The 21,479-nt window shown below is 46.0% G+C and overlaps 3 protein-coding genes across 4 annotated transcripts in view; 1 reads left to right on the forward strand and 2 right to left on the reverse strand.

Annotated features, from left to right (window-relative positions):
• The window catches only part of endog (endonuclease G), a 2,012-nt gene extending 1,482 nt beyond the window's left edge, over positions 1-530 (forward strand). The window contains exons 5-6 of the mRNA XM_030417573.1: positions 1-69; positions 148-530. The exon at positions 1-69 is cut by the window's left edge and continues 13 nt beyond it. Of these exons, the coding sequence (XP_030273433.1) occupies positions 1-69; positions 148-345 (267 nt within the window). The 3' untranslated portion in view covers positions 346-530. The remainder of the gene's footprint in view (positions 70-147) is intronic.
• A 308-nt stretch (positions 531-838) lies between these two features.
• LOC115581962 (transcription termination factor 1-like) lies at positions 839-11,096 on the reverse strand. Its single transcript, XM_030417572.1, has 11 exons — positions 11,062-11,096; positions 9,793-10,401; positions 9,450-9,574; positions 4,116-4,301; positions 3,940-4,018; positions 3,634-3,758; positions 3,221-3,416; positions 3,019-3,111; positions 1,584-1,649; positions 1,410-1,495; positions 839-1,304 (listed from the first exon to the last, which is right to left on the reverse strand). Exons 2-11 carry the CDS (start codon positions 10,335-10,337, stop codon positions 1,105-1,107), a joined length of 1,701 nt encoding a protein of 566 aa, XP_030273432.1. The 5' UTR covers positions 10,338-10,401; positions 11,062-11,096; the 3' UTR covers positions 839-1,104.
• A 1,308-nt stretch (positions 11,097-12,404) lies between these two features.
• Positions 12,405-20,845, reverse strand: LOC115581001 (G-protein-signaling modulator 1-like). Of its 2 annotated transcripts, none has more exons than XM_030415773.1 (4): positions 20,492-20,845; positions 16,614-16,995; positions 16,233-16,430; positions 12,405-13,614 (listed from the first exon to the last, which is right to left on the reverse strand). In XM_030415773.1, the coding sequence occupies exons 2-4, from the start codon at positions 16,938-16,940 to the stop codon at positions 13,429-13,431; spliced, it is 711 nt and encodes a 236-aa protein (XP_030271633.1). In that variant the 5' UTR covers positions 16,941-16,995; positions 20,492-20,845; the 3' UTR covers positions 12,405-13,428. The 2 variants fall into 2 exon arrangements, with proteins under 2 accessions (XP_030271633.1, XP_030271632.1); XM_030415772.1 differs by having other exon boundaries at positions 20,487-20,842.
• Positions 20,846-21,479: the final 634 nt, after the last annotated feature.

The following is a 21,479-nucleotide window of genomic DNA, read 5'->3' on the forward strand; positions in this document are numbered from 1 at the left end:
GGGAAGCTTTACGTTCGATATCAGGTGATAGGACAAAACCATGTTGCCGTGCCGACACACTTCTTCAAGGTGAGTTCACCTGCCTGATGATGATTCTGATGATGATGGTGACGACGATGATGATGTCGTCATCCTGCGTCTCCTCAGGTGCTGATCCTGGAGCAAACAGACGGCAGGGGGGTTGAGCTCCGGTCGTATGTCTTACCAAACGAGCCAATCGATGAACGGGTTCCTCTGGAGCGTTTCCTGGTTCCCATAGAAACGATCGAGCGAGCGTCAGGACTTCTGTTCGTGCCGAACATCATGAAGAGGACGAGCAGCCTGCAGGCTGTCACTAACCGCTGAGAAATACACTACCCACAATCCTCTGCTGCCGAGGGACTGCAGGACATGTGACGCTTGATGTTAAAGCAGCTGATTCAGAACTGATCAATATCAACATGAAGACATTCTTTATGATCTCATTTATGTTTAAAGATGAGTGTGAACAAGTTCATTAAAACTGTTGATAAATGTTTAAACTTTTTAAATCTGCAGTCGGAATTTTTGTTTTCAGCCACAAAATCCATCAAAATATACAATTAATTATTTGGTTGATTTAAATGGAGGAATTTGATATTTTAAATTTAGTCTCTAACATGAAGTCAGTTGATGTACTATGATTTAATGAAGACTTGACTCATTAATTAATGCAGCTTATCTGTTTACTGAATATTCATTTAACTGTTGATTGATTACAGATGAGCTGATCAAAACTATCTCTGATCTTATTTGTAAAATTGAAAACCGAAAACATTTAACTGATGTTTGGAGATAATCGATTCATAATTAAGTTTCAAACTGTTCATTATTTACTTTTTTAAACAAATCAACTAAAATCTTAATGTCACTTTAAACTGATCAGTTATCAATCTGTTGTTTATACAGGGTTAGGGTTATCAAACATTTGATACAGAAACATTAGGCCATCAGGACCTTCAAAATAAAAGCCACTTCCTGTCAGGACTCAATCTGCTTCCCATTTCAGTCCAGCGTAGACAGGAAGTAAGTCCATTCTCTTGACACAGCCAATCACATTGAAGCAGGGGCGGGGCCTGCTCTGTTTTAATGAACAGTTCTTCCTGACCGGCCGGAGGTCAGCTGGCTGTTGTCCAGCTCCAGGAAGTCCTCGTCCTCATCCTGACAGCTGATGACATCAGACAGCAGGTAGCTGTCCTCCTGCTGCTCCTGCTGCACCTCCTCTCTGTTCTGCAGTTTCTCCTTGAGCACAGGAACGACTCTGAGCTGCAGGAAGTCAATGATGTCTGCGCAAACAGGAACAAGAAGTTGCACACATTCTGAAGTCGGTTTCATGTTAGACACATACCAAATAGAAACAGAAGCTGGTTTCAGTAGATAGATGTACTGACCTCCGTAGGATATACTGGTCCAGTTGGGAACTCGAGAGACTTTCAGTCTGTGGAAACTCTTCTGAACACACACCGGAGTCACTTGACTGTAAAACAACACAATAAAGTTTGTTTATTTCCACAAGCTTACCAGCTGACTGAAGCCTCTAACAACAGATTGACCTTTGACCTTACCCGACAGTGTTCGCCACCTCGTCCCAGTCGATGTCCGCTGCGTCCTCCACTCGCATGTTGTACAACCTGAAACACAATGTTATTAATGTTCCTGCTGTTGTTCTAATGTTGCTGCTGGATTCTGGTACCAAGATTTATTAGAACAAACATCAATACATTTACCAGTCCTTCCAGAAAGAGTTTTTTGTGATTGTTGTGGGCAAAAATCCTTGATTATGCGGCACGTTTTCCTAAAAAATACGATGGAATATGCGGGATATTTATGCAATTTTTTGCAATGAAATTGCGGGAACTTGCAAAAACTGCGGTTTGATGAAAAAGAGAAAAAAAAGTGATTCCTCCAACACCCTGTTCTCACTAGGCTACTACCTTAACGTAAAGAGTCATTTCTTATTACTTCCTATGATAAGCAGCTCACTACATCACAGAGAGGAATATTTTAGTTCTCAGCTTGTTTTATTTCAGACCTTAATAAACACATGGCTCAAACTTACAAAACACTGTTGAGTCAAACAAGTTCTGTAGCTTTACAAAAGAAACATGCTATAACTTCTGTAAAAATGAATAAATAAAATAAAACAAAAATAAAATGTTCCTGTTTTACAGAGGCAGCTGTACAAAACAGACATCTTCTGTTAAAATAAGTGCTTCCAATGCACAAAGTGCTTCTCTTACTGTAAGGTAAATTTACAAACTACTAATATACTTACAACTGTAAGGTTTTTGAAACTAGTATCATTTTTTGTTGGCAAATGAGACTGATTTGCAGGCTTCGTCACGGGGTTTGCAGCTTTTCGACGATGTTCATGTTGTGTAATTACGTCACTTCATAACGTTCCCATGACAACAGGGGAAGATGGCTGCTCTTGTGTGAAGTAAACGCAACATTTTTCAACTTTCTGCTGAAATATGTGACTTTTTTGCAATGAAAATGCATATATATATATATATATATATATATATATGTATATATGTATATATATATGCATATTTTGCGCGGAAATCGGCAATTTATGCAGCGAAAGTGCAGAGTATTTGAAAAAGTGCAGCCCCCGCATAAATATGCAGCCTTTGCCTGATTATGCATTGAATTATGCAATCGTATAATCGCGTTTTTCTGGAGGGACTGATTTGCAGTCAGAGATCCTTTAATGTGAGTGAAAAAAAATTATTAATGAAGAATTTAGAATGTTAAAACACTTAAAATAAAGATCTTAACTTTACCTTTACCTTTAATCTACAGACACAAAACATATGTTATATTTATATTAAAGCTCTTTAATGTAACTGACATTCAAACATCACTGAAGTTATACACCAAAGAAACATCATCAGTATCCAACACAGTGACCACAAACCTTTACACGTGGTTTCTATGCTGTAAATCACACAGGTGTGTTGTGGATCAGGTGCGTCATGTGTGTCCCGAACTTACGTGTTGATCAGGTGGATTTTAGCCTGAAGTCCTTCAGCTCCTCTGTTGAAGGTGCTGCCAGCTGACGACAGTTTACACTTCAGGATGGAGAACCTGAAACAAACACACACAGTAAAACATGTTGTGTTGTGATATCAGTACTAGTATCACAAATAGTTATATCCAGTACCATACAAGTACCAGACCCAGCAAGTGTACTGACCACTTGAGTCGACACTGGACCCAGGATCTGGTCCCGACTTGCAGACTGATCTCCTTCCAGGGCAGGTTGTTACACAGCTGGTCTCTGCTTAGACCAGAGCCTGCAGGACTTTGCTGGATCAGAACCTCCAAGTGAGCCTTCAGAGCCTGCTTTAACCTGGACACTTCATCTGGACTCCAAGAACCATGACCTTTAGCTGCACAGACCCAAACAGACCCACTCGGGTGTAAGACAGGTCATACACACTGTGATTGTTCATGTGCATGTTGATCAGAACTTATTGATCACTGATCAATAAAGTCTGACTCTGACAGCTGCAGTAACTTCATCACTGTGAGCATGTCTGAAGTGTTGTCATGTTCTAATCACAGGTGATGAGTTCTAACAGAACCTGAGAGAACCTCAGTTTTTACCGATGCTGGCGAAGCGCTTCTGTAAAGCGTAGACGCTGCGGCCCATCTTCTCCGAGATCGTTTTCCAGTCGTTACCATGGAGGTTCTGTAACTTCACCAGAGAATGCATTTCCTCCTCGGAGAACCTTACAGAGAACACCCACAGGTAGAACATAAACATGATGATTCTGCAGCTGACATGTAAAGATATAGGGGGATCTACAGTTAAAATGCAAACATACAGGAGGTTCTGCAGATATGACCTAAAGATACAGAGGGTTCTTGTCTAAGAACAGAAACAGATTTAAGTCAACTTTGACCTCTGACCTTCCCATGTGGTTACTCTCATCAAAAATCTTCTTGGCTCGAGTGTAAACCTGCTGACAGGACCGGGGGATCCCCTCAGCTGGAGAGACAGACAGACAGACAGACAGCTTGCTCAGCAGGACTGTCACGTGTACCTCAGTCATCACTTTTGATGATGATGATGATTGTTTACATACCAATCCTCTCCAGGAAGTGATGTCGTGCCCTCAACCTCTTGATCTCTGCCTCCTGCTCTTTGAACCTCTTAGGAAACAGAAGCTGATTGGCCGAGCTGATCCCTGTCAGCATGAGGAAGTCTGCCACGTTCTGTCTGATCATCTGATTCTCCTCCTGAGAGCACCGCCCCCGACGCAGAGGCACACCTAGACGACCACAACAGGTGGATATCAGCCTCCTGGCTTTGTGCAGTATTAGTACCAGGCTGTGTGCAGTATTAGTACCAGGCTGTGCAGTATTAGTACCAGCCTGTGTGCAGTATTAGTACCTGGCTGTGTGCAGTATTAGTACCTGGCTGTGTGCAGTATTAGTACCTGGCTGTGTGCAGTATTAGTACCAGGCTGTGTGCAGTATTAGTACCAGGCTGTGTGCAGTATTAGTACCTGGCTGTGTGCAGTATTAGTACCAGGCCTGTGTGCAGTATTAGTACCAGGCTGTGTGCAGTATTAGTACCAGGCTGTGTGCAGTATTAGTACCAGGCTGTGTGCAGTATTAGTACCAGGCTGTGTGCAGTATTAGTACCAGACCAGGCTGTGTGCAGTATTAGTACCTGGCTGTGTGCAGTATTAGTACCAGGCTGTGTGCAGTATTAGTACCTGGCTGTGTGCAGTATTAGTACCAGGCTGTGTGCAGTATTAGTACCTGGCTGTGTGCAGTATTAGTACCAGGCTGTGTGCAGTATTAGTACCTGGCTGTGTGCAGTATTAGTACCAGGCTGTGTGCAGTATTAGTACCAGGCTGTGTGCAGTATTAGTACCAGGCTGTGTGCAGTATTAGTACCAGGCTGTGTGCAGTATTAGTACCAGGCTGTGTGCAGTATTAGTACCTGGCTGTGTGCAGTATTAGTACCAGGCTGTGTGCAGTATTAGTACCAGGCTGTGTGCAGTATTAGTACCAGGCTGTGTGCAGTATTAGTATCTGGCTGTGTGCAGTATTAGTACCAGGCTGTGTGCAGTATTAGTACCTGGCTGTGTGCAGTATTAGTACCAGGCTGTGTGCAGTATTAGTACCAGGCTGTGTGCAGTATTAGTACCTGGCTGTGTGCAGTATTAGTACCAGGCTGTGTGCAGTATTAGTACCAGGCTGTGTGCAGTATTAGTACCAGGCTGTGTGCAGTATTAGTACCAGGCTGTGTGCAGTATTAGTACCTGGCTGTGTGCAGTATTAGTACCTGGCTGTGTGCAGTATTAGTACCAGGCTGTGTGCAGTATTAGTACCAGGCTGTGTGCAGTATTAGTACCAGGCTGTGTGCAGTATTAGTACCAGGCTGTGTTGCAGTATTAGTACCAGGCTGTGTGCAGTATTAGTACCAGGCTGTGTGCAGTATTAGTACCAGGCTGTGTGCAGTATTAGTACCAGGCTGTGTGCAGTATTAGTACCTGGCTGTGTGCAGTATTAGTACCAGGCTGTGTGCAGTATTAGTACCTGGCTGTGTGCAGTATTAGTACCAGGCTGTGTGCAGTATTAGTACCTGGCTGTGTGCAGTATTAGTACCAGGCTGTGTGCAGTATTAGTACCAGGCTGTGTGCAGTATTAGTACCAGGCTGTGTGCAGTATTAGTACCAGGCTGTGTGCAGTATTAGTACCTGGCTGTGTGCAGTATTAGTACCAGGCTGTGTGCAGTATTAGTACCAGGCTGTGTGCAGTATTAGTACCAGGCTGTGTGCAGTATTAGTACCTGGCTGTGTGCAGTATTAGTACCAGGCTGTGTGCAGTATTAGTACCTGGCTGTGTGCAGTATTAGTACCTGGCTGTGTGCAGTATTAGTACCTGGCTGTGTGCAGTATTAGTACCAGGCTGTGTGCAGTATTAGTACCTGGCTGTGTGCAGTATTTGTACCTGGCTGTGTGCAGTATTAGTACCTGGCTGTGTGCAGTATTAGTACCAGGCTGTGTGCAGTATTAGTACCTGGCTGTGTGCAGTATTAGTACCTGGCTGTGTGCAGTATTAGTACCAGGCTGTGTGCAGTATTAGTACCAGGCTGTGTGCAGTATTAGTACCAGGCTGTGTGCAGTATTAGTACCAGGCTGTGTGCAGTATTAGTACCAGGCTGTGTGCAGTATTAGTACCTGGCTGTGTGCAGTATTAGTACCAGGCTGTGTGCAGTATTAGTATCTGGCTGTGTGCAGTATTAGTACTTGGCTGTGTGCAGTATTTGTACCTGGCTGTGTGCAGTATTAGTACCAGGCTGTGTGCAGTATTAGTACCAGGCTGTGTGCAGTATTAGTACCAGGCTGTGTGCAGTATTAGTACCAGGCTGTGTGCAGTATTAGTACCTGGCTGTGTGCAGTATTAGTACCAGGCTGTGTGCAGTATTAGTACCAGGCTGTGTGCAGTATTAGTACCAGGCTGTGTGCAGTATTAGTACCAGGCTGTGTGCAGTATTAGTACCAGGCTGTGTGCAGTATTAGTACCAGGCTGTGTGCAGTATTAGTACCAGGCTGTGTGCAGTATTAGTACCTGGCTGTGTGCAGTATTAGTATCAGGCTGTGTGCAGTATTAGTACCAGGCTGTGTGCAGTATTAGTACCTGGCTGTGTGCAGTATTAGTACCAGGCTGTGTGCAAGTATTAGTACCATGGCTGTGTGCAGTATTAGTACCTGGCTGTGTGCAGTATTAGTACCAGGCTGTGTGCAGTATTAGTACCAGGCTGTGTGCAGTATAGACCTGGCTGTGTGCAGTATTAGTACCAGGCTGTGTGCAGTATTAGTACCCGGCTGTGTGCAGTATTAGTACCTGGCTGTGTGCAGTATTAGTACCAGGCTGTGTGCCAGTATTAGTACCCTGGCTGTGTGCAGTATTAGTACCAGGCTGTGTGCAGTATTAGTACCTGGCTGTGTGCAGTATTAGTACCTGGCTGTGTGCAGTATTAGTACCAGGCTGTGTGCAGTATTAGTACCAGGCTGTGTGCAGTATTAGTACCAGGCTGTGTGCAGTATTAGTACCAGGCTGTGTGCAGTATTAGTACCAGGCTGTGTGCAGTATTAGTACCAGGCTGTGTGCAGTATTAGTACCAGGCTGTGTGCAGTATTAGTACCAGGCTGTGTGCAGTATTAGTACCAGGCTGTGTGCAGTATTAGTACCAGGCTGTGTGCAGTATTAGTACCAGGCTGTGTGCAGTATTAGTACCAGGCTGTGTGCAGTATTAGTACAGGCTGTGTGCAGTATTAGTACCAGGCTGTGTGCAGTATTAGTACCAGGCTGTGTGCAGTATTAGTACCAGGCTGTGTGCAGTATTAGTACCAGGCTGTGTGCAGTATTAGTACCAGGCTGTGTGCAGTATTAGTACCAGGCTGTGTGCAGTATTAGTACCAGGCTGTGTGCAGTATTAGTACCAGGCTGTGTGCAGTATTAGTACCAGGCTGTGTGCAGTATTAGTACCTGGCTGTGTGCAGTATTAGTACCAGGCTGTGTGCAGTATTAGTACCAGGCTGTGTGCAGTATTAGTACCAGGCTGTGTGCAGTATTAGTACCAGGCTGTGTGCAGTATTAGTACCATGGCTGTGTGCAGTATTAGTATCCAGGCTGTGTGCCAGTATTAGTACCAGGCTGTGTGCAGTATGAGTACCAGGCTGTGTGCAGTATTAGTACCAGGCTGTGTGCAGTATTAGTACCTGGCTGTGTGCAGTATTAGTACCTGGCTGTGTGCAGTATTAGTACCAGGCTGTGTGCAGTATTAGTACCTGGCTGTGTGCAGTATTAGTACCAGGCTGTGTGCAGTATTAGTACCAGGCTGTGTGCAGTATTAGTACCAGGCTGTGTGCAGTATTAGTACCTGGCTGTGTGCAGTATTAGTACCAGGCTGTGTGCAGTATTAGTACCAGGCTGTGTGCAGTATTAGTACCAGGCTGTGTGCAGTATTAGTACCATGGCTGTGTGCAGTATTAGTACCAGGCTGTGTGCAGTATTAGTACCAGGCTGTGTGCAGTATTAGTACCAGGCTGTGTGCAGTATTAGTACCAGGCTGTGTGCAGTATTAGTACCAGGCTGTGTGCAGTATTAGTACCAGGCTGTGTGCAGTATTAGTACCAGGCTGTGTGCAGTATTAGTATCAGGCTGTGTGCAGTATTAGTACCAGGCTGTGTGCAGTATTAGTACCAGGCTGTGTGCAGTATTAGTACCAGGCTGTGTGTAGTATTAGCACCAGGCTGTGTGCAGTATTAGCACCAGGCTGTGTGCAGTATTAGTACCAGGCTGTGTGCAGTATTAGTACCAGGCTGTGTGCAGTATTAGTACCAGGCTGTGTGCAGTATTAGTACCAGGCTGTGTGCAGTATTAGTACCAGGCTGTGTGCAGTATTAGTACCAGGCTGTGTGCAGTATTAGTACCAGGCTGTGTGCAGTATTAGTACCTGGCTGTGTGCAGTATTAGTACCTGGCTGTGTGCAGTATTAGTACCAGGCTGTGTGCAGTATTAGTACCTGGCTGTGTGCAGTATTAGTACCAGGCTGTGTGCAGTATTAGTACCAGGCTGTGTGCAGTATTAGTACCAGGCTGTGTGCAGTATTAGTACCAGGCTGTGTGCAGTATTAGTACCTGGCTGTGTGCAGTATTAGTACCTGGCTGTGTGCAGTATTAGTACCTGGCTGTGTGCAGTATTAGTACCTGGCTGTGTGCAGTATTAGTACCTGGCTGTGTGCAGTATTAGTATCAGGCTGTGTGCAGTATTAGTACCTGGCTGTGTGCAGTATTAGTACCAGGCTGTGTGCAGTATTAGTATCTGGCTGTGTGCAGTATTAGTACCTGGCTGTGTGCAGTATTAGTACCAGGCTGTGTGCAGTATTAGTACCAGGCTGTGTGCAGTATTAGTACCAGGCTGTGTGCAGTATTAGTACCAGGCTGTGTGCAGTATTAGTACCAGGCTGTGTGCAGTATTAGTACCAGGCTGTGTGCAGTATTAGTACCAGGCTGTGTGCAGTATTAGTATCAGGCTGTGTGCAGTATTAGTACCTGGCTGTGTGCAGTATTAGTACCAGGCTGTGTGCAGTATTAGTACCAGGCTGTGTGCAGTATTAGTACCTGGCTGTGTGCAGTATTAGTATCTGGCTGTGTGCAGTATTAGTACCAGGCTGTGTGCAGTATTAGTACCAGGCTGTGTGCAGTATTAGTACCAGGCTGTGTGCAGTATTAGTACCTGGCTGTGTGCAGTATTAGTACCAGGCTGTGTGCAGTATTAGTACCTGGCTGTGTGCAGTATTAGTACCAGGCTGTGTGCAGTATTAGTACCAGGCTGTGTGCAGTATTAGTACCTGGCTGTGTGCAGTATTAGTACCAGGCTGTGTGCAGTATTAGTACCTTGTTGTTTGAAGGTCTTGAAGCGGTGCAGATCATATCTCAGCAGTTTATTGATCTGATCGATTGATTTGTTCTTGACATCGGGAACAAACTCCTGAAGCTCCTCCAACAATGCCGAGTCCAACCTGACAACACAGGAGATACACTGTTAATACTGCGTTCTGATTGGACCAGAGAAACACTGCATTCAAAGCTTTATTGAAAATATTAAAACTTTATTTAAATGTTAAAAATGTATTTAAAATATTTAATAACTTTGACGTTCAAGTTTTTTGTCACTATATCATGTTGATGTTTCCGTCGCTGCTCCTTCTATGTGAAAATACTAATAAAACAAACTCACTGATCTTCTTCTTCAGCTGTTCTTCTTTTCTTCGTCTTTACTCCTCCTCTTCCTGTCTTCTTCCATTCTCTCATGTTCTCCATCCTCCTCTCTTCTTTTCTCTTCTTCTTCTTCTTCTCACCCAAAGTCTCTCTTTCCTGTGACATCACACTCCCACCTCCCTTCTTCTTGTTTTTCTTTTTTACCTTTATCGCTGTGTTAGTGGTTTCCATGGAAACCGAGGAGTCAGTTTCTCTGCTGTTGGAGTCTGTAATCATGATGATACTCTTCTCGCTCGGCGCCTTCTTGTGACTTTTCTTCTTCTTTTTTGTTTTGCAGGTCTCTACATCAACCTGTGTTTCTTCCTCCTCCTTCAGACTGCTCGTGCCTTCATCACCGGGAGGACGAGGAGGCCGGACCTCCTCTTTCTCACTCTTGTGTTTCTTTTTCTTCTTCGCTACTCTCTCAGGTGTTTCAATGTCGATAGGCGGAGGACATTTTTCCAGACTAACTGACCTCCTCCTCTTCTTCTGATGGAAAGGAGTGACGGAGTCTGCAAGTTTCATGATCGAAAGAAGTGATGGAGAAGTATGTGCAGACTCGATCTTGTTGATCAGTTTGTCGTTGAAGCTGCAAGACAAGAATCAAACATCGGTCTGAGCAGGTTCAGACTGGACCAGGTCTGACACCATTACCATTTTTCCATCACGTCTGCTGGCCTGGCTCTCCTCAGTTTGAATTGGCATGGCCGGAGGAGCAGGAGGTGTCTGCAAACACTCAGGTAAGCTTCTGTTGTTATTGTTTTTGGACTTGGTGTTATGTAATAATAATAAAAATAATAGTAATAATAGTTGCATGCAATTCTCCATTTCCACCACAGCTGGTCTACCTGATTGTAGTCTTAAACCACTAATGTAATGCTCTCGTTTCTTTCGCCACAGAACCTACAAGTAATCACTGCTAACAAAGTTGCACCACCGATTCAGTTACAAACGCATTTCATTTACTGTAACTCCCTCACAATTAAAGGCTGCTGTTATTAAACAGTAAAACACAGCACATGAGAACAAACAGGACGAGAGAAACTAAACAGATTCAGTTAGAAGCTACAAAAGCACCGAGAGCTGATCACTGACTTTAAAAATCTCTTTCTCTCAGGTTTCCTGCACATTTCCTGACATGAGTTCAGTATCCATTTGAGGGAGGACTGCTGGTGATGTGTTCAGGTGCTGGTGATGTGTTGTGTTGTGTTCAGGCGCTGGTGTTGTTTTGTGTTGATGAATGACTCACTGAGGTGGAGACAGTTTGCTGTGGTTCACATGGAGGAGAACAGAACATCTTCAGTTCACAGAGTTATAATTCCGTTTATTTATAATAACCTGATGATATAAATCCAGTGTAGGACGAGGTGACAGAACTCTTTTGATTAATAATCATGTGGGCTTTAATCTAAAGATACGTTCACTGATCAATAACAGAAGTATTATCAGCTGGTTACTGGATCACATTTTGTTTTGATGGCTCTTGGCCTCGCGAACATGGCAACAAGCAGCGATCTGACGTCACCATGACCACGCGTCTGATACTAACAATTGAGGAAAAGTCGATCAGAATCGATCATTGTTGGTGCTTGCTCATGATTGAAGAGACAGATCTGCCTCGCTGGACGTCTTTAAATCAGACCGAACAGTTGTGTTGACGCTAACATGGCGTCCGTCCTGCTGGTTTGTCAGTTAGTTCGTTAATGCTGCTGATAGTCACGTGGTGAACACATTAAACAACATGTAAACATACGCTCTGAATTCTGGTTCTGGTCCCGGTTCTGGTCCCGGTTCTGAACATGAACATTCAACCGGTTTGAACACTCACCGTCCCCTCTGCTGCTGCACGCGGGCTGGAAGCGACACTGGTTGTTTACTTCCTGTTTTCTAGTAGCGCATGCGCGGGATGCTTCAAAGAGCGGAACACAGAGGACTCACTCTGACTGAGTTCTCTGATCCTTGGAACCGTGTTCTGTCTGATGTCACGCTGCGGCTCCTGCAGCTCATTTACTGCTCATTACTTTATTTATTATTAGTATTTTAAGAGCTAAACTGCAATTATAAATCAAACTGGTTTAAATATAAAGAGATTAAAGTCTGCATCTGCAATAATACATTCAGAGGAACAGACGACTCTTTGTTTCATTTGAGTTTCTCTTATTTTGTTTAGAGGTGCCAGCCAAGTTTTCATTGAAGATCATTCAAGTTTTGTGTCTTTTGTCTAACCTCACAAGGTTGCACACCAAAATATGTACACCCAACACAATGACCCGCCACGCCCGCCCCGCCCCGACCCGACCCAAAGAGAACAATGCAAACACAAAATCTTAGTGCAGGCTGTGTAAATCGGTGTTTCCGGTACAGGTGCAGCAATACAGTGTTGAAATCCTGGTTGTCACAAGGTGTAGTACCCTGAACTTGCAGTAACCATGTAACCAGTAACCGCTGATGTTTTTAGCTTTTATAGAAAAACACAAGTTTCAGCTGTCTGTGAATGGGATAAATCAATAGAAATTAAATAAAAATGTTAAACACTTTAAATTAAACTCGTCAGTTTGTTAAAGACCTGAAATGAAAACAGGAAACTGAATCTGAGGTTGTTAAAATCGGATTTTACTGTTAAGATTCATTTACACAACAAGTTAGACACAGACCTGGACCTGGATCAGACTGGACCTGGATCAGTGCTGGACCAGGTTCAGTTCTCGACCTGGATCAGACTGGACCCAGATCAGTTATGGACCTGGATCGGTTTTGGTTCCTGTTGGATCATCTTCCGTTTCTCGACATGTGGTTCAGGACCAAGAGGGGTCGCCTGATCATCAATGACATTGTTGGAACATGTGTTCATGTCTTATTGTTCCACCTTCACGGAACCTTTAAACTACAGGAACCACCTGAGACCTGGTTCTACACAGAACATGAACCTGGAACAAACTAGAGGATGTTGGTTCTCACTTTGTTTCACAGTCAGAGCATTTCAGAAGTTCTTCATTGCTGAAACAACAACGTATAGATTCTTTACATGTGCTGGGTTTTAAATGTCAGTTCTTTAAATGAACTGAAGAAAACAGAACCAGAACCAGAACCAGAGCCTAACTGAACACCTTAGTCTGTTTATATTCAGAGTTCCTTAGCAGAACTCTTTAGATCTGCTGCAGGATTGTATTCATGTTCTAATCTGTCAGATGAATCAAACTCAGACGTCTCAGTCTGATGGAGGTCACCTGGTGGAGGTCACCTGGTGGAGGTCACCTGGTGGTGAGCAGCTGAACACCAGAGATGTTTCGCTTCAAGAAAATGTTTCCAGACAGAGAAAAGAAGAATTCACAGATGTTAAAATATTATTAATGTTAACGACTATTAACGGCTATTGTTAATATTTAACTGATTGATCGTTTCTGATTCAGTCTGTGGGATCAAATAAAAACCAACAGGCGTGATAAAGATGAGCTTAAGTCTTCTTCATTAACATAAATGTTTACAGGCTCCACAGTGAGCCTCCGATTGGTCCCAGGTCAGACCTGCAGGTGACATCATCAGCTTCGGTCACGTTTCCACAGCAACAGGCTGACAACAGCACAGTACTGAAAACATTGAAAGACTCTCGTCTTCATCATTGATGATGATGATGGTTATGATGATGATGATGGTGGGCAGAGTCGGCGGTGTGTGTTTGAAGTGAAGCTCGCTGCTCGTCGATCCTTCTCGACTGAACTCTCTGGACCAATGAGAAGAAGTCCTCCTGAACGACATCATCAATGTCAGGAAGAGAACACCTCTGATCGTCCATCCGGTCCGACTGCAGAAAGACAGGTCAGAGAGACAGACAGGTCAGAGAGAAAGAGACAGACAGGTCAGAGAGAGAGACAGGTCAGAGAGCCAGACAGGTCAGAGAGACGGACAGGTCAGAGAGAGAGAGAGACAGGTCAGAGAGAGAGACAGGTCAGGGAGACAGACAGGTCAGAGAGAGAGAGAGACAGGTCAGAGAGACAGACAGGTCAGAGAAAGACAGACAGGTCAGAGAGACAGACAGGTCAGAGAGAAAGAGACAGACAGGTCAGAGAGAGAGACAGGTCAGAGAGCCAGACAGGTCAGAGAGAGAGAGAGACAGGTCAGAGAGAGAGACAGGTCAGGGAGACAGACAGGTCAGAGAGAGAGAGAGACAGGTCAGAGAGCCAGACAGGTCAGAGAGACAGACAGGTCAGAGAGACAGACAGGTCAGAGAGAGAGAGACAGGTCAGAGAGACAGACAGGTCAGAGAAAGACAGACAGGTCAGAGAGACAGACAGGTCAGAGAGACAGACAGGTCAGAAAGACAGACAGGTCAGAGAGACAGACAGGTCAGAGAGAGAGAGAGAGACAGGTCAGAGAGCCAGACAGGTCAGAGAGACAGACAGGTCAGAGAGACGGACAGGTCAGAGAGAGAGAGAGACAGGTCAGAGAGAGAGACAAGTCAGGGAGACAGACAGGTCAGAGAGAGAGAGAGACAGGTCAGAGAGCCAGACAGGTCAGAGAGAGAGAGAGACAGGTCAGAGAGAGAGACAAGTCAGGGAGACAGACAGGTCAGAGAGAGAGAGAGACAGGTCAGAGAGCCAGACAGGTCAGAGAGAGAGAGAGACAGGTCAGAGAGACAGACAGGTCAGAGAGAGAGAGAGAGAGAGACAGGTCAGAGAGACAGACAGGTCAGAGAGACAGACAGGTCAGAGAGAGAGAGAGACAGGTCAGAGAGACAGACAGGTCAGAGAAAGAGAGAGACAGGTCAGAGAGACAGACAGGTCAGAGAGACAGACAGGTCAGGGAGACGGACAGGTCAGAGAGAGAGAGAGACAGGTCAGAGAGAGAGACAGGTCAGGGAGACAGACAGGTCAGAGAGAGAGAGAGACAGGTCAGAGAGCCAGACAGGTCAGAGAGACAGACAGGTCAGAGAGACAGACAGGTCAGAGAGAGAGAGACAGGTCAGAGAGACAGACAGGTCAGAGAAAGACAGACAGGTCAGAGAGACAGACAGGTCAGAGAGACAGACAGGTCAGAAAGACAGACAGGTCAGAGAGACAGACAGGTCAGAGAGAGAGAGAGAGACAGGTCAGAGAGCCAGACAGGTCAGAGAGACAGACAGGTCAGAGAGACGGACAGGTCAGAGAGAGAGAGAGACAGGTCAGAGAGAGAGACAAGTCAGGGAGACAGACAGGTCAGAGAGAGAGAGAGACAGGTCAGAGAGCCAGACAGGTCAGAGAGAGAGAGAGACAGGTCAGAGAGAGAGACAAGTCAGGGAGACAGGACAGGTCAGAGAGAGAGAGAGACAGGTCAGAGAGCCAGACAGGTCAGAGAGAGAGAGAGACAGGTCAGAGAGACAGACAGGTCAGAGAGAGAGAGAGAGAGAGACAGGTCAGAGAGACAGACAGGTCAGAGAGACAGACAGGTCAGAGAGAGAGAGACAGGTCAGAGAGACAGACAGGTCAGAGAAAGAGAGAGACAGGTCAGAGAGACAGACAGGTCAGAGAGACAGACAGGTCAGAGAGACAGACAGGTCAGGGAGACTTGCTGGTAGTTAAATTACATTCATATATCGCGCTGCGTCAAGTAATTCAACTACTTTTTGGGTAATTTTTTGTAGTTTAAAAACTCAATTTAAAAACTACAATTCTGACAAATAACATGAAATATTTTTTATTTACAAAAGAACTATATAACATAAATTTTATTTTATTTTTCTTTGAAAAAAGGCATGAAACATGTTGTGATATGCCAAGCCAACACTGCCTCTGATTGGCTCGCCCTGGCAGCACTCAAATGCTTCACAGAGTGGGTGGGTCTTTGTGCTATGAAGGCAGTGTTCATATGGCACAAGCACATCATGGACAACCTTCCCGCTACCACCGATGAGCCCCCGAACACGCCAGCCCAACCACGGCCATATTTGAACATGTACATGTTGGATATAGATGCATCTACAGGCATGACCTACGTGTTCACATGTGAGCTCTGCAAGCCGAAAACAACAATAATTTTGACTTTTTTCGACTTTTCCCTCTCAAGTTCAGAGGCATATTTCTTCTGACATGTGAATTTTTTGTAGGCTATTAAATTTTGTTTCACATACAGCATATGTTGATTTATTTAAAGCTGAGTTAAATTAGCAGTAGTTTTACAAACTACATTTCTCCAGGGGTAGAAATGTAGTTTGTTCAAACTACTGCCAGGCTGAACTACATGTAGTTTTACAAGCTACGCTTGCAAAGTAGTTTCCCCAACACTGCACACACACACACGGACACGCGCACACACACACACACATGCACACAAACGGCAACACACACGGACACACGCACAGAAACACACACGCACACACACCCACAGACCCTGCCTGATGTTATGTCAGTCACATGTGACTCTGTAAGGTGACGTCAGAGCTGGTACCTGGTACTGGATCAGCATGTAGTAGAAATCCAGACCAGGCAGGCCGGCCTGGTCTGGACTGCAGGCCCCACACATAGCAGATGGTCCTGGGTCCGGCAGCAGGCTGAGGCTGGCTCTCTGGTCCTCCAGTCTCTGACCCTGACACTCCAGGATCAGGTCCAACAAAGCCTCCGGCTCCTCCTGCTGGCTGCTGCGCCGCTACAACAACAACACAGGGAGCAACCAGGTTGGCATACAGGACTCAGTTTCTGCTGAGAACATCACGTTCTCATCAAAACAATTCCCAAGATCCATTTCACTAACAAGCAGCTGATGACAGACGCAGAGCATAGCACTCTGCTGTCACCACAAGGGATGAGGGTCGTTCTCTGAAGAACTCACATTGCTCCGTGAAGTTCTGGTTCTGGAGCTCAGAGCCGAACCCGGACTTTGACCTCTGGGCCTGCTGGAGTTGCCTTCGGGACCATGACCTGGTGCAGGACTCATCAGCCCTCCTAGGGTTCTGAGGGTCTTGAGGGGGGAGGTGGAGGCAGCAGCACTGGTGTCGCTGAGACTGGTTCCCAGACCGGCTCCCAGACTACCGTTGTGGTGGGATGGTGAGTACTTGGGCGTCGTCCCCCTGATCTTCCCATTCTGTTGAGGAGGTGAAGACAGAGGAGGAGCTACACCTGACACACCTGTTACACCTGAGAGCTTCCTGTCAGCCATGGTGGAGGTGAGGGTGGAGCTAGATTATTGTTGTCATCAGGAGGAGGAGCTAAACCTGGAGGGAAACAAGGTGGAGCAGGAAGTGAGACACAAGTGCCCCTGACCAGAAACTGACCATGGCAACAGACCACAACATGATGACAGCTTGTTTTTTTTTTTTGTTTAGTGAAATCAATAAAGGAATGACTCAGCAGTTTTACGTATTTAACATCAGTAACATCAGCTGAGAGCCTGAACCACTCGTCTTCCGGACCTGGTCTGATGTGCAGCAACAGTTACCATGGTGATGCCACAACAGACCTCTGAACAGACAGGAAACATGGAGTCTGTCACTGTGACAGGGTTAGCTAAATATGCAGTATAAATATAAAGATGCAGTTTAAATATGAAGATGGAGAATAAATATAAAGATTCAGTATAAATATAGAGAAGAAGTATAAATATAAAGATGCAGTATATTTATAAAGATGTAGTATAAATATCCATCCACCCATCCATTGTCAACCGCTTATCCGTAGTCGGGTCGTGGGGGCAACAGCTTCAGCAGTGAGCCCCAGATTTCCCTTTCAGCGGCCACTTCGGCTAGCTCTGACTGGGGAATCCCCAGGCGCTCCCAGGCCAGAGAAGAGATATAATCCCTCCAACTGGTCCTGGGTCTACCCCTAGGTCTCTTCCCAGTTGGACGTGCCAGGAACACCTCCCTAGGAAGGCGCCTTGCATCCTCGTCGGATCCCCGAACCACCTCAACTGGCTCCTTTCCACACAGAGGAGCAGCGGCTCTACTCCGAGTCCCTCCCGGATGGCTGAGGTTCTCACCCTATCTCTAAGGGAGACCCCAGCCACCCTGCGGAGAAAACCAATTTCGGCCGCTTGTACCCACAATCTCGTTTTTTTGGTCATGACCCATCGCTCATGACCATAGGTGAGGGTAGGAACGAAGATTGACTGGTAGATCGAGAGCTTTGCCTTTCGGCTCAGCTCCCTTTTTGTCACAACCGTGCAGTGAAGCGCATGCAACACCGCACCGGCTGCTCCGACTCTCCGATCGATCTCACGCCCCATCATCCCCTCACTCGTGAACAAAACCCAGAGGTATTTGAACTCCCTCACTTGAGGCAAGGACTCATTCCCCACCCAGAGTAGGCAATCCACCGGTTTCCTACTGATTACCATGGCCTCAGATTTAGAGGTGCTGATCCTCATCCCTGCCGCTTTACACTCAGCCGCCAACCGATACAGTGAGTGTTGTAGATCTAGGGCCAATGGTGCCATCAGGACCAAATCATCTGCAAAATGCAGTGATGTGATATTCAGGTCACCGACCTGTAACCCCTCCATACCACGACTGCGCCTTGAGATCCTGTCCATGTATATCACAAACAGGATTGGGGACAAGGCACAGCCCTGGCGGAGGCCAACACCCACTTGGAAGAAGTCCGACTTACTTCCGAGTACACTCACGCAGCTCTCGCTTTGAGAATAAAGGGGTTGGATGGTCCTGAGAAGGGACCCCCTCACCCCATACTCCCACGGCACCTCCCACAGAACATCCCGGGGGACCTGGTTGTATGCCTTCTCCAGATCCACAAAACAGATGTGGACTGCAAGATTGTACTCCCAGGCCCCCTCCAGGATCCCTGCCAGAGTAAGAGCTGGTCCATTGTTCCACGACCAGGACGGAATCCACATTGTTCCTCTTCAATCTGAGGTTCGACAATCGGCTGGACCCCCCTTTCAGCACCTTGGAGTAGACTTTCCCAGGCAGGCTGAGTAGTGTGATACCTCTGTAATTGGCACACACCCTCTGGTCCCCCTTCTTAAAAAGAGGGACCACCACACCTGTTTGCCACTCCTTCGGCACCAACCCCGACCCCCACGCAATGTTGAAGAGGCGTGTCAACCAAGACAGCCCCTCAACACCCAGAGCCTCCAGCATTTCCGGTGGTATCGCCGATTTCCCTGGGTGAAGTCACTGTGGTAGTCAAACAACTCCACAGTGGCAAAGCCCCAGGGATTGATGAGATGATACCCCGTCATCCTCCAGCTCTGTCTCCGTTACAGAGGGTGGTTGAGTGGGATTCAGGAGGTCACCAAAGTACTCCTTTCACCGCCCTATGACCTCCTCAGTTGAGGTCAACAAGGTCTCATCCTTGCTGTACACAGCTTGGATGGTTCCCCTTTTCCCCCTCCTGAGGTGCCAGACGCTCAATCAGGCCCTTCCAGGTATTTCCGTCATTGCCAATGTGCGCATTGAAGTCTCCCAGTAGGACCACAGAGTCCCCCACTGGAGCCCCATGCAGGGCCCCAGCCAGGATCTCCAAGAAGGCCGCATACTCCGACTGCTGTTCGGTGCATATGCACAGACAACAGTCAGGGTTTTCCCCCCAGCCCTTAGGCGTAGGGAGGCGACCCTCTCGTCCACCGGGGTAAACTCCAACACAGCGGCGCTCAGCCGGGGGGCTTGTGAGTATCCCCACACCCGCCCGGCGCTTCACACCTTTGGCACCTCCGGAGAAGAATAGTGTCCAGCCCCTATCCAGGAATTTGGATCCAGAGCCAATGCTGTGCGTGGAGGCAAGCCCCACAAGATCCAACCGGTAACGCTCAACCTCCCGCACCAGCTCCGTCTCCTTCCCTCCAAGAGAGGTGACATTCCACATCCCCAGAGTCAGCCTCTGGGGACTTCATGAGCCACGTTTGGATCCCGGGACGACGCACCACCCCTCCCCCTTGCACTTGTTTGCACATTTGAACATTAAAGACTTGTTATTCAGTGTTTAACCTGTTTGAGTCTTGTATTTGGGTCCAGATTCAGTACAAACCGTAACAGAAGCAGTATAAATATAAAGATGCAGTATAAATATAAACATACAGTATAAATATAAAGATGCAGTATAAATATAAAGATGCAGTATATTTATTAAGATGCAGTACAAATATAAATATGCAGTACAAATATAAATATGCAGTATAAATATAAATATGCAGTATAAATATAAAGATGTAGTATAAATATAAGGATGTAGTTTAGATATAAAGCAGTCTGCTTCCAGATGAAGTAAAGTGTCTCTGCTTTATTCAGCTTCAGCAGAAGTAGGTCAACAACATCACAAAACCACACAGTGTGTAATCACATTTACTACACAAAGGACACACGCACACACACACATACACACACACAAATGCATTAATGAGCAGTGGCACTGTGGTCGCCTCCTTCAGAGCTTCATTCAGTAAATACACGTCTTTAGCACCCCCCGGTGGCGACCAGAGGCAACTAGACATGGACACGCACAAAACCACACGCATACATGCACACACACACACGTGAGCACTCACATGTACACACTCACTTGTATGCACTTACTTGTATGCACACACACACAGACAGAAGCACCAAAATTCAAGATTGGAAATATTTGTTTGCTCACAGTTTCAGTTTATAAAGTCTGTTCAGAAGAGACGAAACAACAGCTGACGAGACACAATGTTTAAATAAAGTCTGTTTCGATCAGTTGTTTAAATAAAGTTTTCTGTTTCACTTACTTCACCTCAACAAGTTTCTTCAGCTCTCTCTCCTCGACCGCTCACTCCTTTTTCCTCTGTTTCACTTCTTTCCTCTCGACTCGTTTCTACACCGAGTGAAAACGGCTGGTCAGCGCACACACACACGCACACGCACTTACACACACACACAAACACACTAATCACACACACACATACTAAACACACACACACACACACACAGTGACACAATGAAAGACAAGAAGAGAAAGGACAAACTCCCCCTCTGGGCTTACATCACTGTCGCTATAACAACCATAAAGAGGCTCCCAAATCCTGCCTCCAAAACACACACACACACACACATTCCTGCATTGTTGAGGTCCATTCAGCTGAACCCAGAGAGTGCAGCTCTTCTGCTGTGGGCCTCTCTCTCTCTCTCTCTCTCTCTCTCTCTCTCTTTCGCTCACACACACATACACACACACACACACACACTTTACATTTTAATGAGTAAAAACAGAAATAAGTTTGTGTTAAACTGTAAATGGAGGAAAAACATCTACATTTATCAGACTCAGTGACCAGCTGTCTCAGTTATGATGTCATCCAGCAGCTCATTAGCCTCGTTAACAACATGATGTTCCCACTGAGACGTCTGCAGCCACCTGATGCTGCTGTCAATCATAGTGACATCATTACACTGCTCCCAATGCGGCTGCAACAGTAGAGACAGATGATAGATTGATAGATCGCTAGATAGACAGACGGACAGACTTACAGACAAGAAAAAGAAGGAAAATAAGAAAAGAGCTGGACCAGAGAAATCAGAAGAACAAGAGACTGACGACAAAGGAGGAGAAGAAAAAAAGAAGAAGAAGAAGAAGCTGATGATGAGCAACAGAGAAGTGAAGGAGTACCTGTCTCACCATCACCTGCCTCAACTGCTCGAGGTGAGACATTTTTATCTTTGACTTTCTGGTGAGGTCGAGAGGAGAAATGTGTCTCCATGAAATCATTAAGAAGGGAAACCTG

Source organism: Sparus aurata, chromosome 5 (assembly GCF_900880675.1).
Source record: "Sparus aurata chromosome 5, fSpaAur1.1, whole genome shotgun sequence".
NCBI lineage: Eukaryota > Metazoa > Chordata > Actinopteri > Spariformes > Sparidae > Sparus > Sparus aurata.